Source organism: Argiope bruennichi, chromosome 6 (genome assembly GCF_947563725.1).
Source record: "Argiope bruennichi chromosome 6, qqArgBrue1.1, whole genome shotgun sequence".
Taxonomy (NCBI): domain Eukaryota; kingdom Metazoa; phylum Arthropoda; class Arachnida; order Araneae; family Araneidae; genus Argiope; species Argiope bruennichi.
Window position 1 is genome coordinate 87,513,474 of NC_079156.1, and position 19,875 is coordinate 87,533,348.

Genomic DNA, 19,875 nt, shown 5'->3' on the forward strand with positions numbered 1-19,875 from the left:
TTAGACTAATAAATATCATTACACACACAAATAATATTTATATATATATAATATAAAAGAAAAATAATAGATTTCCTAGAATCAAATAATTTTCCATACATCGGCAAATTTTAAATTACCTTCTTGTTCTAAATTCTGTTGTCGAAACACAAGAAAATTAATTAATCTCAATGCTGTTCTCTGACGTTCTCTCAAATGCTCTTCCCAAACGTTTTAAAAAAGTGAAATAGATTAATTCAATTGGTGTAATTTTCTTAACCATGTTAAATAAGAATGATATTAATAAATGTAAATATGTTCAAGACAGGGTAAAATAATAAATAGAAACGAGTTTTATCAGTTATTTAATTCAAGTTATGTACATACTTTATTCATCGGAAACATAACATTTAAACACCTAAATAGCAAACAATACATGCATGCTTATCAAAAGACGCCTATTTGTATTTTATTACATTTAACAAACAGCATAAATAATTACATTTTTTATATTTATTTAAAAATTAATCACTTTCAACATCGGAATTATGCAAATTAATCATTAAATGTTTATTTGCATTACTGAAATAAAGACGAATTCAAGTTTTAAAATTCTTTAATCAAAAAGCTTAGAAATTAATGTGCTAAATGTATTGCAATTTAAAATGATTAAAAACTAAAATTATCTTAGAAATTGGTTAGTGTAATACATTAGCCAATATATTAAAGTTTTATCTATCAGAAATACTTTAATTTTCAGAACATAAATATATTTTGTAATTTATCATTAAAAACAGTTAAAATTGCAACAAAAAATCCCTTTACTTTCAAAAAGGTTAAAGATCATTTGAAGAAACAAGTTTTTATACTAGTACATGGCAAATATATTTTCAAATGGCACAAAAATACAAAATATTCAACATTAAAAATTTTAAAGAACACTAGAAAATCGATCTAATAAAGATTTTTGTCACAAAAAAAAAAAAAAAAAAAAAAAGCCCAAAATATTTTGCAATTGTATAAAACTTTGAAAATGAATAGTTCAATATTTTATTCTATTATAAAAAAAAATCAAAACCTGCAAAAATATTAGAAACTATTATCACGTTATTATAAAGGAAGCAGACGATAATTTGAAAGGAAATAGAATTTGTTCAGATGAATTTATATGCAACAACCGACAGGGGGGGGGGGTCAGAATCCAATTTGTGTTTTAAGTTAGTCTATCTGACAATGTTATTTAATAAGGTCATTAATGCTGAAACTTTCAGTAGTAAAATAATTCAAGTCCTATCTTTGCATTCCACAGAAAAAAATGCGAAAAATATTAGTATATTTTTTAATAATAATTGTTTAAAAATGGAATAAATTATTTCTTTGATATATATTAACTTACAATGATTGGTCTGGAGACCTCAATGAACAAGATATCCATTCTGATCATGGCCCAATAGGTAATTTCAAAATTCTTAGAGGCAATCGTATGGTTTTAATTGAATTCATGTTTAAAACATAAATGATTATGATTTGTTTAGTTAGTCCGGATTGATTAGTGTGAACTCTAAACAAACATCCTAATTTCCTTTCAAAATTGACTATTTTCCCCACTAAATTCTCAAGAAAAATAACCACTTTCGCTAAATAAAATAAAATGTAATGTATAATATTTTTAGTTAAATTAAAAGAAATTTTTAAATAAACTAACAAAATTGTGTGCATATAATAAATATGAAGCGAAATTCTATGTTAGAAATTACTTTCTGCGGTATAAAAATTTTCTGTCAATTAATTAATTCAAACAGCAACAGTTATTAAAACTAAAAATCAGATCAATTGTTATCTTAGATATAGACTTTGTCAAACATCACAATTACAACAGTACACAAAAAACAGCTATAAACAGTTTCAGAAGAAATGTGTCGTTTTTCTTCGAAGAAAAGACATTCAAATCTACCTTAATATATGCATCTGAATAAGAAGGTACATGCGTAATATTAAAAAGTTGTATCACAATTTAAATATTTCATGCCTTAACTAGTCTCTCATATTTACATGCAATATCTGAAATTCGCTAGCTGCACTGTCTGCTCTGTATTCTGATTCTCATAACATAAAACATATGTAACGATAATACAATTATGTAACAAATTCCTGATCGTTTAGCTCAAAACTTCCAAGATAAATTAATATAACCTGATCACAAAGAAGTCTTAAAACGTAAGTTTAAGCCTTCAAAGATCCTCACGTCAGGTATAATGAAATTAGGCTCAAACTAGTCATAACATTTTTCTCAGAACATCTGTTCTTTGTTAAGAATGATTAAAATACCTTGCAGATACTTTTCCATCAGGTCGATAACTGTGATCGCCAAGCATTTGCGCCATCCTCCAAAATGTGGGAAAGTGGATCAAACAAAGCTACATAATGCTTCTGAATTGGCCTGAATTTTTGTCAACACTTTTACAGTTTAGTGCATTTTGATTGCTCTTATGCCAAATTATATTTGGCATGCATTTGAATCAGTTGACAAAAGATTTGCCGAAGTACAGATTAACTTGGCTTTATGGAAAATAAAGAGAAAACTGGCGGAAAAGTATCGCCTTATATTTAGGGGGTTTAGTCTTTTCTTTCATTCCTAGTTGTATGAAATATGATTCCACAATAATTCCAATACAATTTTAAAATATCTTCTTGGATTTTTTTCTCCTATAAGTGGCCTTTCAACTGTTTTCCAAAAATCAGGCACTTTAGAACATTGTACTTTTAAAAGTTAAATGAATTTTATATAAAGATTTAGTACTGAATAAAGTAAAAGGTACAACTAATTTCTCTTGCAATATTTACATCTAATTGTTCTGTACATAATATAAAGTACTCCAACGACGTTTCTAATCAATACATAACTAGTATCTTTCATTTTTTATACAAGAAAAAGATAATTTCAAAAATGAACTCTAGCGTTAAAAGTATAATAAACACTATCTTCTTTCTCTTCGGTATGCTTTTGTTATACTTTCATAATCCCTTTTTTGTGGAGTGAAAGATTGTCAGGTGAGTACATTTTTAAGTTTGTTCAGTGAAGCTTAAATGCAGTGATAGAAAAAAAAATGGGCATCAACTTCACTGTCGATAGAGACAAACCAAATAATGTTCAACAACTGTTCATTGGAGATACTCATCAAATGAGACAGATAACATTTTTGCCTTCTATTAGGCCTTCTTGCACTTTGGTACTCGAAGTTGAGACTTCAGCTTGTATGGAAAGTAAAGAGCAAATGAATGTCACAACAGTTCCTACAATTGCAAGATAATAGGTCCAGCCTGAAAGAAAGAAAGAACATTCTTTAAATAGATTTATTTTATTAAAACATTGCAAAGATTTAATTACATATTATGTCTTGTCTTAGAATTTCTATTGTTATACTATTGATACATGGAAATTCAAGCAACTAGTAACCATAATAACAAAATCTATTGCTTAAATTGGATTGTTCCATTGTTTTAAGATAGTCCGTGCGAGTCACCAGAGAATCGCTGAATGCTGATATCAACCCTTGAAATAAGATATTTTTTAAAGATGTTGATTCTGCCTAAATTTGTGCATAATCACCTTCAACTTTAAATATGTATGAATCACAATTTGAAGCCTTTGATCAAGAATTCCTTTTCAACTTCTAAAAAGACATGCTATTTATGGAGACAATATGGCAGGTAAATGAATTGTCTGGAGGCCGGGATAGCCTGGTTGGTAGCGTAGAGCGTTGGATTCGCGTCCCTTTGGTTGCGAGTTCGAACCCCGGCGGCCGAAGATTCCCTGCGTGCTTGGTGACTGACGCGCGTATAAATCTGTCGTGGTCACAAAGTCCTCCATGTCGAGAGTAATACCACTGGGGGTACTGAATCAGGGGTGATCGTTCTCTGATTCAGGTCTAAATTACGATCTGTGGTTGAGTGAATGAAATGCGAGAATGAAGTCCTCCCCGTAAAAAGGGTTGTGACGTGTATGTAATTAAGTCGTACTCTTGGCCCTAGTTGGCTCTACGATAAAAACAAGAGGCGCTCCCCCTTAGGCTTATATCGGTTGTCTCCGAACAGCGGGCTTGTCCGTGGCAAGTGCCATAAGTAACAACACAACAACAACATGAATTGTGTGCAAATGTGTTGTGCGTGGTACAATTTAGAAAGGGCTAATATACCATTTAAAATCGCAACTTCTAATAAGCCATTCTCTGTTGATGAAGACTAGATCAAGGCGTTGATGAAAAATAGCCAATGCTTTTACCATCTGTTATAGCAGAGAGATTTAAAAAATTAGATTTGGGCTTCTCATAACCCTTTAATAACATTGGCTTCGACGACTTTGATGTTTGTGTTCTCCATTAATTCAAATGGAATTTTTAATAAATGGATTATCACATGTCCTATATTGCTCAAAGAAAATTTCTGAAACAGATAATAAGTAGGAAAAAAAAAAAGGTTGAATTCTATAATAATGTTGACATGTTATGGATACTGAGATATTCGAGTAAATCATCAATAAATAATCTTTTGCATTTCAGGACTCAGAATTCCACTAACTTCGTTCGCTTTGCCGCTACAAAGTAGTGACCAAGATTCAATTCTCAAGTGCAAGGAGTTAATCAGCTTATTCCTTCACTGTTCTAGTGGGATTCGAATGGCATTGTGATAAAAACTTCAGTCACATAACCAATCAATTCATTTGAACATAGTAGCGAAATGGATAATTAGGAACAGAATATTGACCAGAACAGTTCAAAATAATGCTAGACAACATTATATCTTCCGTCTAACGGAAGAAATTGACGGATTTTGGCTGAAAACGACTTTTTCATCTTCTATATTTTCTTCATGTGGATTAACATGTATTCTGAACTAAGCAAAACTTGCTAGAGAAAAAAAAATGTTAGGATTTTTGACTATCATTAAAAAATTGCTAAAAGGAAATGAAATAGTGCATTTTTTTTTTCTAAAATATGACCTGATGTAAATGAGTGAATACAATGAAAACAATTGCTCTTTCATGTAATTTTTTTTTAATTTCAGTTTATATCAAAAATCAGCGGACACATACCAAACAATTAGCTAAAAATTTTATTATAAAATAAAAATAATTCGCTTGTTATTGAATTTATTGATCATACAGATTGAAACTGTAAAGTTTATCTGTTCTTTCAAAGCTAATATAAAACAAAATTATTCAATTAATTTATAGCTAAGTAGCATGTACATCTCTCTTTAATAAAATTCATAAGTGGAATAATTCTATAGAATACTTTAAATAGAATAATTTCCTTGTTAAAAAAGTTAATCAAAAAGGAAGAATGCTATTTTTTTATAATATAACAATCCTTTACTATTCAGAATACAAGCTTTCTATACAGTTTCAAAAGATAGAGACATGGTTTCAAACTATTGGATAAAAATTCCAAATAGTGGCTGAAAAACAATTTTTCCTCCTAATGTCATTAAACCAAACCGAATAATAATTTGTATCCTTCAAAGACTTTTTGTTTTCTCACAAAAGAGGTTGCAAAATTGCTTTTAAAAAGAGATGTGAAAAAGTTATAAACAAAAGAATTTGCAATGAAAAAAAAAATCATCTGTGCTTGGTTGACTATAGATTTTTCCATTGTTCTACACTCCTTCTCGTTCGCTTAAGCTTTATTATTTGTCTTTTGTCTCGTATATAATGACTACATAAAGAAAATTTTGCAGTCTTTCAAAAACACTTTTTACAAATATCGAAGAAATTTGTAATTTTTAGATCTTTTTAATTCAAAAGAACAACATATCTCCGTGGAAGTTGACATGCTATTTAAACATTATTAAACTTCAATGCTATTTAAATATAGCATGTCAATTTTATAGTTTTTATATTACAATATAAAAACTATATTATTACGTATTAGTTTTTTTATAACAAAGTTGCAGATATGTATATATCCATAATTGTGTCAAAGTTCTTAACTAGATTTTTTTTAAAAAATTGTATTTGGGTGTAGAGTTACTCTCTTAAGAAAATACACCAAAACCCCAACAATCCAAGTTTTTCTTTAAAGTTCAGATAATTATTTTAGTACATATAATTGTTCAACGCCATCTGTAATACTGGACGGAATTTAAAAATATCCCCGGCGATGTTAAATCTCAAATTTTGCTTAGGTATCTAGCAATTCAGACAGGTTTGTTTATTTTTAGCTGCGCAAATATAAACTAACAACAATAAAAATTAGTTAAGGAGTCGTAAATTTCACGTTTCATTTACGATTTTATGCTGTTTTAAAGCAAGGATCAATGAACTGAGGTCTGCAATTTTCACTATATTCTGCTGATTCATTATATTCTACCTTCACGTTATAGACGAAGTGTTTTTTTTTTTCAAATATTGTATTCGGTAATCCATTTTTTTCCATAAGTGGATCACTATTTTTTTTTTCAATCCGATTTTAGGCATTAGTTTTGATTTGAATGTTCGTGAACATTATGGATAAAGCAGATCCCATTGAAAGAAATCAAAATTTCTACATTTAATGTACTACAAATAATATTTCCTTTTTTATTTCCTAAACATTCTGTTAATATGTATGAGATTTTTTACTACTTCTGTTTATATGCTAAATTTTTCCGATTACTTTATCCGACAGTTACTTCGCAAGTTGACTTTACGGAAATAACAAGAATCGGTATGAATTTCCTGAATCTCAAATTCATCCCAGCAGAGAAAAATGAACCTGCAACTGAGTGATTACAAAATAAATAGTTACCACTATGTCCGAATATAAAAGTACGTTAACACTAGATTTATCTCCCAATTTTTTTTCTATTTTTTAGGTACAGGGTATAATAAATATTTCTTATGAAATTCCATTTGACAGTAACATGGAATTTACAGCCCAAATATCAGTTTCTAACGGTAATGCTCATAAATATGCTCCTTTCTATATAACAGAGCAATGTGACATGAGTACTGGCAAATGTTCACAGCTTCGGGCACCTTCTGTAAATATTACATAATATATACAAAAATAATTTTAACATATTTCTATTACCTTATTGCATTTTGGGCATATTTTTATGAAATATGCCCCAATACAAGAGAACACGATAATGGCAAAACTTAAAGAGTTAGGTTTAGCATCTAAAATATAGGTTCTATGTCGAATGATTGACTGTCTGTCGGTCTTAACTTTTGCATGCATATAAATGCAACGACTTCAATAAATGAAATTTGATCTTGTGACTACAGTTGCAGTACTGTGTCAAATCTTAATTTGAACCCGTTGAAAAGAAAGGCATATTTGGTTTTCTTCTCTGGACATCAAAGCAAAAGATTTATTTCCTGAATTCTGATAGTAAAAGATACGAGCACTCATAGGCTGTTCAGTCTTAGCAAGATTCGTAAATTTATGTAGTGAGAATGGGAGATAATATCCTTATTAAGGAGTACGTGAGAAAGCTTAATCTAAGAAATTTTGAGCATAAACTTAATAAGATAGCGTTGCTCACCTATGGAACAGTCCCCGATGTAGTAGGGTCCTACTCTACTGCTGCATACCATCTGAATCCTTCGGCTCCCCCATCCAGCAGGGTAGAGCACCAAGCCCAGAAGAAACAGAATGCCTGCAACAGATAATAAGCACAGGATATGTCAAAGCAAGTTGTGGTATACTAATTGAAATTTCAAAGAAAATCCATGGTAAATGATCTGCGATGTAATAGATCATCCAATTCGGTTAATGTTCAAGATAACGGCTAGGTTAGAGAATGGGGGCTTTCTGCTGATTATATGACAGTAAGAGTCATTTCTGAACAGGCTCCTAAACCAATTTATTCCTACTAAATAATTTTTAAAGATAATTTAGGATTTCGATGCATCGCTTCTCGAGTTCTTTTAAAAACAATCTTGCAATCAAGCGGCCTGAGAAATTCCTTTCTAAAACGTATTACTACCGTTTATTATTATTAAAGTATTATTATTAAACTCAGATACATGCTTTTCATACAGAAACAGCTCAACAATAAAATTAATGGCTCTTGAAAATAAAGCAAGACCGAAAAGGCCACGTCTAAATCGCTCAAAAATTAAAGTAATGACTGTTCTCTTTGATTGTAGAGTTTTTATTCTTAGGAATTTTTATTAACTGACCAGAACAGTCAATAAAGATTATTATTTAAATGTTTTGCACAGTTTTCAAGAAGCAAATTGTAGATAAAAGCTTGAAATGTGGTGAGAAAATTCAAGGTTTTATCACGATAATGCACCTTCTCACAGCGCACTTATTATTCAAGAATTTTTAACCATACAGTCTATAAATATACAAATTGTCAGTTTTTTACCAACTATTTGAGAGTTTGTAGATAAGGAAGAAGGACAGTAATTGACCACTTTGTGGCCAATTACCTCGAGGAGAATGTCAGTTTGACAAATCGGTCAATGGAAGGATGGACAATGCTCAGGATAGCAGTCGGCCACAACAAATCCTGTCGATACTGCTACGTTCAGTGGTGGCGGGGTGGTCGGCTGTACGCAACAACAACAAGTCTATAAATATAGTTACACATATATCCAAATGATGAAGCATCTTGCGACTTTGACTTTCTTCCATGGTTGGAATTTTCTTCTCCTGGTCCTGTTTTGAATAACTTAAATCGATATATGAAAAATCGCAAATAATTCGAAAGAGGTTTCGCAAAAATGAATTTAAGACATGTTTTGATGATTGGAATAAACATTGGTAGAAGTTTACTGTAACCAGAAAATACTTTGAAGGCGTTGGATTAAATCTTGACCACTAAACTAATATCTTTTGTTTTCTGTTACCACTCTCGGTTCTTTTTTATCACAGCGATTTGCAAGCCATTGGTAATACCAGAAGATGATTTACAAGGACTACTCGCCACTCACCTGCTATCGCCTGAATGGTGCCGGAGACCGTGAAAACGGATTTCCTGAAGACACTTCGAATGCAGCAGCAGGAAAGCGAGGTGAGCAGCGTGAAGGAGAGCAGGCCGAGGCCGCAGACGAAGAGCACCAGGGCGGCCTTCCAGAAGTTGGGGAAGTCCTCGGAGGACATGCTGAAGCTCGTCACGAAGGGGGCGCAATTTTCCGTGAACAGCTGCTCGATCTCGTGTACTTTGATGCAACCATTGTACAGACCTGGTAGAATGGGAAAAGAAACCATTATAACTACAACTCTTGAAGGATATATAGATGTCATACTAATATAGTTTTTACTCTCGAGATATGATGTTGGTATACATATCGGTATTTCGATAATAATTCCTCTGCAGAAAAAAAAATGTGATCTGATCTGATCTGATCTGATCCCCTAAAAGCTGCTATTAATGCTCTGTCTATCAATTGATGTGACTTGTAAATTTACTACTGGTAACAAGAATGGATATGTCCAGCTAATTACAATAATTGGTGTTATCTTTTAATGATTTAACATTGGGAGACTAAGTTTCTTATTTTTTCTCAACAGTCTCTATTTAAATACAGGGTGGTCAAAAAAAAACTTCCCCCATATATGAAACCCTAGCGGCCTATCCGCTCAACCAATCGAACCAAAATTTCAGACATGGTTGTTTGAAGGTATGCGCTGGAGATTGTGATGAATCTAAACAACACAGAGCTCACGGTTACGGTTACAGTGAGATAATTTCGAAATTTTCGAATGGCAACACCCACTTTTTCCTTGTGCAAATCGATCAGCGTATTGAAAAACCACAAATGGCGTTGGAACGATTAGCGTGTGACGAAAATTGCCGCCATAAAGCATATGCAAAGAAGAGCATTGTAAAGGACTAATGACAATACAGAGAGGAAAGAGAAAAAAAGTTTTTATTGGAATGGAAAGTTATAATTACAGGTTTTCAACGTGTTCATCTTCGCAGGCGACAACGCATTACATTCCGGAGATTGTGGACAACAATGCCGAACGTAACATGAAAGGAGGAATCTGCATAACTTCACGTGTTATAGCATCTTACAATTCTGACATATCTCGTGGACCAGGCGTGTACACCTTAGATTTCAGATAACCCCAGAACCAGAAATCCATAGGAGTGAGTCAGGGGATCGCGGTGGACACGAAACTGCGAAGTTACTAGAGATGACTCTATCACCAAAGTGTTGTTGCAGCACTGATCGAAAACATTGGGCGACGTGTGGAAGAACCCCATCTTGCATCCATACAATGTCCCTAATGATATTTCGTTGCTGCAATTCAGGAATAACGGAATTCTGCAACTGTGTCAGAATTGCAAGATGCGATAACACGTGAAATTATGCAGATTTCTCCTTTCATGTTACGTTCGGCATTGTTGTCCACAATCTCCGGAATGTAATGCGTTGTCGCCTGCGAAGATGAACACGTCGAAAACCTGTAATTATAACTTTCCATTCCAATAAAAACTTTTTTTCTCTTTCCTCTCTGTATTGTCATTAGTCCTTTATAATGCTCTTCTTTGCATATGCTTTATGGCGGCAATTTTCGTCACACGCTAATCGTTCCAACGCCATTTGTGGTTTTTCAATACGCTGATCAATTTGCAAAAGGAAAAAGTGGGTGTTGCCATTCGAAAATTTCAAAATTCTCTCACTGTAACCGTAACCGTGAGCTCTGCGTTGTTAAGAATCATCACAATCTCCAGCGCATACCTTCAAACAACCATGTCTGAATTTTTGGTTCGATTGGTTGAGCGGATAGGCCGCTGGGGTTTCATATATAGGGGAAGTTTTTTTTTTTGACCACCCTGTATATTTTTCGCCAAGAAGGTCGCCAAGAGTCAACTGCACCGTAAAAGATATCGGTTACCTTCAAGTAGATTGATCTTTGGCCTATCATTCAGTACTGCCAGTAGCATTCGTTATGTATTTCACAATATAAGACGGACGGCGTGGCCCTTGTGCATTTTGCTGCGATTTGGCCTGTGAGTGTTATTTGAAAGAAACATAATATACGTTTATTTGTAATAAAATTGTCCTATTAGTGCTGTGACAACACTGGTGACCGCACTTCAGAAAAATGTTAAACTTTATTAAAAAATACAGCAAAATAATGAATACTAATTTTGTTTATATATCCTTACAAAAGTCTGAAAACAATAGTCATCTTTAAATATTTTATATAAAACTATATAATGATCAGCGTTAATACATTCGTTGCCATGATTCATGCTTAGGATTAGAATCATATGTCTAACTAGATGACCCCTCCCTCTTTCCTTTCTCTTAACCTTTTGGGTACATTTGACGTATCAGAAAGTTCCGTATTTGTTTGAATTTATGTTTCATTTTTAAAAAAATTCAAATTAGCTTAAGTTATCTCAGTATCATGTAGCAGTACATATTCTTAATAATAAGAAATAAATGAATGAATTCTTACGCAAAAGTTACCTTTACATGTTCAAAAAATTACATGCGCTTCAAATACTAAAGTCGTTTCAAATAAATGCGTAGTCTAAGTGTTAAATATAATAAAGTTGAGAAAGCTTTATATAATTAGAAAGCTATGAGTCACACGTGGGCTAATATGTTAAAAGGATGTTTTTAGACAGTATACATTATCTAAGATTAAATCAGTGTTAACATGCAATAGATATTTAAAATCTAAAAATTTAGACTATCATGACATCAATACTAAATATAATTAAGCATTTGATCATTTCAATTTCATATCCTTTCGTAATTTTGTCTTGCAGTGTTATGATTTTCAAAACAGTCACGTCTTTTTTTAAAGATAAGAATTGAAATAAATTATGTTTTAAATGATTAAAAAAGAGCATATGATCTTCTTAAGGAAAACTTATTTCAAACAAAGCGAGATTTTTAATTCCAAGTCCAGTCATGTATAAAATAAAATTTTAATGGATGAAAAATGATCGAATAAGATAAATCTAATTAAGTCTAGACTTCGTGTCGTTTCTTTCATTATAAACTGCTGAATCCGCTTGATGGAATAAAAATAATTAATGAATCAATTTCAGCCGAGTAAATAACGTTTTCTTAAAATAAAGGACAAAAAAAATGTCTGATCCTTAAGAAGCATAATTTCAAAAGAAAATAATTATTTATCTGAAAGATGATACATTTCAGCAAGCAGACGATAATAATCGTTTTGATGTGATAATTATTTTTTTTTAAAGGTGGAATTAATCGTTTGCTCGGAAATAACATTCCAAATATGTAATTATCGGATTGTTTATGGAATTATCGCGAAACTAGCATCCATTTTCAGTCTGAAGGGTATTTATTTAATATCCGTTATTACGCTCATTATTTTCTTTCAAGATTCTTCAGGTAATTATAGAAACTTTTTCCATTAAATATTTTTAACAAGATTAATTTTTCCAGATATCTCATCTCAACAACTGAAAATGAAAATTTGCATATCTTTTTATTTTTTATATTATGCGAACGAAAAGAGCGTATGATCTTATTGTAATTGAATACTAATCCACCTTTTTTTATTTAAACATAAAAAAAAATATCTAGACAAGCTTAAGTTTGAAGAATATAAAGGAAAAATTTTTAATACGTTATTGAAGAAACCCACTAACGGAGAAAAAATTATTACAAAATTAAAATGTTAGATACTTTACAACTTCAGAAAATGAGCATTTTATAAACTTCCTGAACAAAGCGAAATTCTACAACTGCAATATATTACCAAGTATTTATATAAAAAGAAAGTTTCATGCTTCTAAAAGATAAAATCTCATAAGCAGTTTTTCCTTCTAATGCTCATAAGTCAGAATTACATGCTCTTAATATAATGATAAAAGAATTTAGCATTTCCTGAGCTTAATTGTCCGTTAATCACGTAAAGTAATTAAAGTCTGATTTCATATTCATAGCGCCATCTAGCAATGAATTTAGTGAAACTCAATTTCAAGTTTCTATAAAACACACAACAATGAATTATTTATTAACGACAAATAAAAACCGCAAAAGATTAAAATAATGTTATTTTTTGGTTCATTAATAAACAAGCTTCAAAAGCTGCCTTTAACAAATTTATTGTTATAATTCATAATGATTAGCTATAGAGAAACGGGCATTTCTCCGTTCTTGCATTTTTATCAAATAACGTCAACAAAATTCTAATTAATGGATGTTTTTTTTTTACTCTTAAATATTAGAGCTTGACTTTAAGCTCTAATTCATTATGTGCCAACAAGTATAATGCAAGGTTTACAAACATATGCAATCTTATCGTTATCAAGGTTATCGAGCAAAAAAAAAATGGCTTTTTTCTAAATTATTAAAATTTTATTTACAATTGCACAATTACGCTCCATTTGTGTATTCCCACTCTCAAGGGTTCATTTTTACCAAATCTGATAAATCCAGTTCCATCTGTATGCCCTGCATAGTGTCGACATGCACATACACTTTCTCCTTCGAAATTTCCAAAGTTTTATCTTAATTTAACCCATATTAACTTAATTCTAAACTGTTCTTTTATTTTCTTATCCAATTCCACCTTTTTTATTTAACTAATGTTACACGGGCTCTAAAATTGCTGAAATTAATACGTTCCCGCACTCCGTGTGAAAAGATAAGAATAGCTACACTTTCTACGGTGTGGAGAGCCCCAACTGAAGATGGAAAGAAAAAGAATCGTAATATAGAAAATATTCATATATGGTTGCTGCAATAAGGAAAATGAACAAATTGCGCGATTTATGACAATCTTTTAACATACTATTATTGCTATTTTAAATACGAATTAGTCAATATCACTGAGAATTTCACCGTGAATTGTCACAAATTGGGCAACAAATGCAATTAATCTTCAGTCAAGTAATAAATCCAATTTTAGAAACATTGCGATTTTCTTTTCCAACATAAAATAAAGAAAGAAAACATGATACGGTGTTAGTTTAAGTAATAATCACTTTTTATTCTTTTTTTTTAAATAATCATCCACACATAATATATTCCAGTTTCATAAAAGCAAGATTTATTACGTATTGTGTTTGATAATTACTTGTGAACCTTCTAAATTTACAATCGTATCATAAAAGACGTTTTTTTCCAACCTATTCATCACGCATTAACTTATAAAAAAAACGCTAATCACTTGCACCATCCAACAGTTTATCATTGGACACAATTAATCACGCTTGTTTTATGCTTCTTTGTTGCCCTTCGCTTTCAGAAACTTAGTTTTCACGTTATTTCGGCTGTAATTATTAAATGAGTGTTGGCAACGGTCCAGAGAGAAAAAATACAAAAGAAAATACAAGCCGTTTGGCAGAAGGCCTATTTAGAATGCGGCAGACTTTGACCTTGCTTTTATTTTGCTGAAAATGTATGCAATGTAAAGTATTTTTGCATGCAAAGCACTTTCGGAATGTCTCTATCAAAGTCAAGGAATGAATAGCAGAGAGATAAAAGGGATATATGAAATTTCAATAATTTGTCTACATAGAAATAGTTAGTATTTTAAATCCTTTGAATTCGAAAACATTTTTGTTCGAGTTGCTGCAAAAAGTAAGTGGTCAACCGAATATCATATGTCGAGTGCAAAGAGTTAATTACTTGGAGAAAAGTTTTAACTATAATTTAAATATTGCTGATTGAAAATTATAATTCTGGATAAAATTTAAGATCATATTTATGAAAACCCACAAGTTTTATAATTTTTAATTCTTTGCATACGAAATTGTAAAAAGAGAAAATATTGAAATCGTGAAGAAAAAAAATAGAATATATCTCCATGTTTTAATCTAATCTAGATAAGAACAAAGCATTCTCATATATATTCACATGGATCAAATCTGTTTGTTATTGATGTGAACACATTTGTGGCCCTAAGCAGTGCGCATTATAAGGTCCTTTCCTAAATGCCGATTTTTAGTTTCACATTTCAATAATTTTTCGTTCAAAAAAAGAAACTAGTGATTTAATTTTCGTAACTGAGTGGAAATATGCACAATTATTAAATTATTATCATTAAAAAGAAAATTTTGAAACAGTGTAAAATTTATTTTTATGAAACAATATTTTTGGAAGTTATCCGGATTAACGTCAACATTCAGATTATTTTTCCAATTAATTGAAGCTCTAATTAAAATTTCAAAATCACATGTAGCACGTTGTTAAAATACTACTTTTTTCTCATGCATGCGTAACGTGCTCGTGCAGATTAAATTTTATTTTTATTTTGTGCAAAATACATTTTCGCAATACAAAATATCTTTTAAAATTTTATTGAAAATAGAAACTTAATTTACACGTTAGAACATTAGTATCATTAAATATATATATTTTGGTTGGTGCAGACTGCAGGTTCGAAGACATAGATGAGAAATTTTAAATTCATTTAATCCATTTAGGGAAGGCAATTTATTTACAAGCAGGCAGGGACAGAACGCGTCCACAACAGCGCGGAGTAAGTAAGGAAGGGACGAAACAAATGATTACTAGTCTTATTTATATAACATGGGCCACGTGGCGATTGAATACACGTGTTGAGCTTTGACAAGGGCAACTGGGGGATCGTTTTCGCTAGACACGTGGAACTGATGGCGCAGTAATTTTTACACAGCTTCATACGTGGAATGGGATCAGGAAACAAGATAAAACTTTAGATTCACTCCGACAAGGGCCGAATTGGGCAAAAATTTAGGAAATTAATTTGGATTAAATTAGATATTAAAATATCATTATACACACACACACACATATATATATATATATATATATATATATATATATATACGTGTACATCAAGTTTATAATATATACATATATGAAGCTTATATATATATAAACTTCAACTTGATGTAAACATTATTTTTGTGCGATACTATTTTCAGAAATTATTACGAAAAAACGCAGAAATTTCACTTGATTTTTAAATGATTAAAATTCTATTTAAAATTTAACAAACATTACTGCAAGTCGCACATTAATCACCTCCAAGGTATACATGTGACAAATGAAGTAGATATAGTTCAAACGGTCTGGCCAGTAGAGAGCCAACACACACACATTCATTTTCATTATAAATAGAGATTAATTTTGGCAAACATTCAAAACTATGCATCATTGTTACGTCCATAAACGATGGCACTGAAAGATCAAAACGGCAGCAATTTAATTTCAATATTTCTACTCTTAAAAAATAGAACAATGAAGTCCTTTGAATTGATTACTATTCATGATTTATTCAAAGAAGATTCTTTTGAGAAACAATCCAAAAAAATGAAGAAATCTAAATGATTAAAGGTAACATTAAAGGATATTTCAAGAATTATAAAAAATAGCAAACGACTGCAGATAAGTTCATTTTCGTTTGAGGCGAATTTAAACAGGATTATCATTCTGCGGTGGATTAGTTTAATTATATTAACGTCCTGCTTTAAAGCAACACTAGGGCTACTTTGGGACAGACCTCTAAATTTTGAACCGAGGTTAGATGACGAGGACAACATCTGAGCTGGTAACCCCTCTCCTAACTTCCACACCACACCAGCGGGAGGAAGTTTGCCTCGATGGATTTAACATACACCAGACCCGCTTACACGACGGTTCTTCGGTGTAATCGGGTCTTGAACCTGAAACTCTCCGGTATACCTTACTACCAGGCCACCGCAGCCCCATTCTGCGATGGAAAAAGATCACCGAAAATTTATACCAGACAAAATCTTTACGGTCCCTTTGAAATTAAAACTATATCTCATCTCAGTATTTTGTAAGAGTTACGGAATTCTATTATATTTCCCTGTCAGTAATTTTGCTATAGAAATGTGAAATGTATGGGTTGGTAATCTAGGTTGCGAAATGCAGTATCTATTTAAATAAAAGAATGATTTTTTTTTATCATATCCTTTGACAAATTGTATCGGTAAAGAGCATAAGCTTATTAGAAATGTATTCTACTGTGAAACTCAAGTATGAAGATGGGAAGTCAGCAGTTAATTTTCGATTTAATGATCAGTATATTAATAGGAGGTAAGATTAGCAGATTGGTCTCCTTTCCCGACAGGTTCTTCCAATGCCACTTGCGTGATGCCTAAAAGGCAACACTCTATAAATGTAGAGTTGAGCTTTGACATGGAAAAAACACATAACAGCTTTTTTATTGCTTTGAATTGTTAGGTTGGCCACAAAATAATGTCGCTATATCACGCATGCGAAGTTGAAGCATCGATTTTTCGAGTTTATATAAAAGGCTACTCATTTGATAGGAAAAGTTAAGGTTGTAATTAAACAGATACTTTAAAAAAGCCAATAAAATGTACCTACGAATCTTAAAATAATTAAACAGATACATTAAAATAGCCAATAAAATGAACCCCCAAGGGTTAATATAATTAAATTGTCAAAAATAAATTTTAAAAAATTGAAAAATTATATTACAGATATTTATATATATATATATATATATATATTAAATTTGTGAAAAATGTTTATAATTCTACTAAAGAGAGCAACTCGTAAACATTTCAATCAGTATTGTTGTTTATGTTGCAGTAGTTAAAAATAATAAATAATTGACAACAAGTAATTCAACCAAAGCTCGCTATTACTGGAATATTCTGGAAGGGAATGTATATAGGGTAAAATCCAATGAATACAATGTTACTTGATTTTTTAAATGACATTGACGAGTAATAGTTAGAAAACTTCAATCTTTGGGGTGAAGTTAGCATTTTACTGGATCCATCGATTCGTCTTTGACTAATAATCATTAAAACACAAAAACTAGAAATCAAATGCATTTCTGATTATATTTTTCAAAACTATTGAAACCATCATTTAGCATGGTACTACAATATTAGTCACAAGAAGACAATCCATATTTTATTTAATTAAGTTGTTACAATTTTGAATTATTGAGTTTACATGCATGAAAAATTACTGATCGAGAGACTTTCAACCCCTTGATGGGTTTTATTCTAAATTTGATACCGGTTTGCATCATAGATGACAAATTTTACTTATCTAGCTTTTTACATTTTGTAATTTTAATGTTTATTTTTACTCGGGAAAATTTCTTAAACATGTATTTCGTTCAAAATTTGATAGAAAGCTACAAATTTTGTGCAAAGAACGTATACCAAATTTCACATGTCTAGCTTAAAGTGTTTTTTAGTAATCTGATTCAGACAGACAGATATGATTCGGAAAATCTGCTTTTCTGATTCAGAAAGATAAGAAATGGGTAGATTCATTAAAATTTCATTCTTGAATGTTTTCACAATAACAATAGTACGTGCTCTTTATATATCTATACTTATAATAAAGCTCAATGTGTGTGTGTGTGTGTGTGTGTGTGTGTGTGTGTGTGTGTGTGTGTGTGTGTGTGTGTGTGTGTGTGTGTGTGTGTGTGTGTGTGTGTGTGTGTGTGTGTGTGTGTGTGTGTGTGTGTGTGTTGGCGCTCTACAGGTCAGGTCATTTGACATACAGCTATCAAATTTGGTACAAGTATACCTTAGAGGTCGGGAATGTGCACCTGGGGTTTCTTTTTTCGAATTTTTAATTAGAATTTTAATTATTAATTAAAAACTAACTTTCCCGCCAAAAAAATCTTCCATTTTCCCCACCGCCAACTTTTCCGCCAAAAAAATCTTCCATTATCCCCAGCGCCAAACGAGAAAGGCTTCAGTTATTTTTTCTCCCAACAGTAATCAGGCTAGGGTTAAAATTTTTCGGCGGATTATTTCAATCGGTTCTGTTTATTTTCTTAATGTTTGATGCATTTAAAATTAAACATTGTTAATGAATCACTCTTTCAGATTCATTCTCAAGTACTTTTGAATTAAAATAAAACAGAATAAAGGAAATTAAAAATTTCTAATCCGAATCGCGTTACCCCAACTGGCGTAGAAAAAATGACGTATTTGCGTTACTAACCGGCGAAGAAAATTCACGCATGCGCATTCTGTTCTGATTGTTGCCATGACAACGTTATCAATGGATGATTTAAATTATTTTTGGGTTAGTTGCATGCTTTTGTAAGTAAATTGTATTTATGTTAGTTATATATTTTTTGTATATGCTTATAGTTTTAAGTACATCGATTTTTAAGTAGTTTTTTTAAAACCTGTTTTCAACCGTTTATTTTAAACGATTCGTTTTATTTTCTTAGTGTTTGATGCATTTAAATTTAAACATTGTAAATTAATCGATCTGCTCATAATGAATCTAAGAAAATTTTGTTGACCAACTCTTGAGATATTACATAAATTAAAAAAGATATTCTTTAGTGCCCATAAAGTGTAAACGCTGAGTGACTCTATTTTCAGTAATCAGATTATAAAAAAATGCTTTGTTTCAGTAAAAAATATTATTATATTAATTGAAGATAAATTCTTTCCACTTTAATTTAAAGCATAAATTCTACGGGTGCTAACAGAAAATGAGAGAGATACATATTACGTTATGACTGAAGGCCTTTATAATATTGTGAATGAATTATATGATAATCAAAATTTGAAGTTTTAAAATATTTTGATGAAGAAGCTATTAAAGTAGAAATTGCATAAAATATTTAATTATTAAAATTTTAACGAACATTAAGATTGGTGAACCGGCTGGTCGCCAAAGGCGGCTAGTATTTCATATAAAAGAAAGTAATTAATCAAAACTAATTACATTTTTGAAGAGTAAGATTTCATAGCACCATAGACAAATACATTTATTATTCTGCCGATTACTACGATAGCAGACACTACGATTTTTTTTATCATTAGATAAAAATTATTATTAAAAGGATATAATTTTTTAAAATGTATGTCATCAGTCAACAGTGGTTAACGCACCTTGAGCAAAACTTATATTGCCTGTCAACGATGACTGGCGAGGTAAGAAATGAATGCACACCGTCAGTCGCCAATGACAGACATGATTCGAAC

At 31.2% G+C, this 19,875-nt stretch overlaps 1 protein-coding gene across 6 annotated transcripts in view; it reads right to left on the minus strand.

The window, feature by feature from the left end:
* Window positions 1–371: 371 nt before the first annotated feature.
* LOC129972712 (LHFPL tetraspan subfamily member 2 protein-like) overlaps window positions 372–19,875 on the minus strand; it is a 159,734-nt gene continuing 140,230 nt past the window's right edge. For all 6 annotated transcript variants that reach the window (XM_056086947.1, XM_056086946.1, XM_056086945.1 and 3 more), the window contains 3 exons: window positions 8,906–9,157; window positions 7,507–7,620; window positions 372–3,300 (listed from right to left, as the gene is read on the minus strand). In XM_056086947.1, the coding sequence (XP_055942922.1) occupies window positions 3,158–3,300; window positions 7,507–7,620; window positions 8,906–9,157 (509 nt within the window). In that variant the 3' untranslated portion in view covers window positions 372–3,157. The remainder of the gene's footprint in view (window positions 3,301–7,506; window positions 7,621–8,905; window positions 9,158–19,875) is intronic.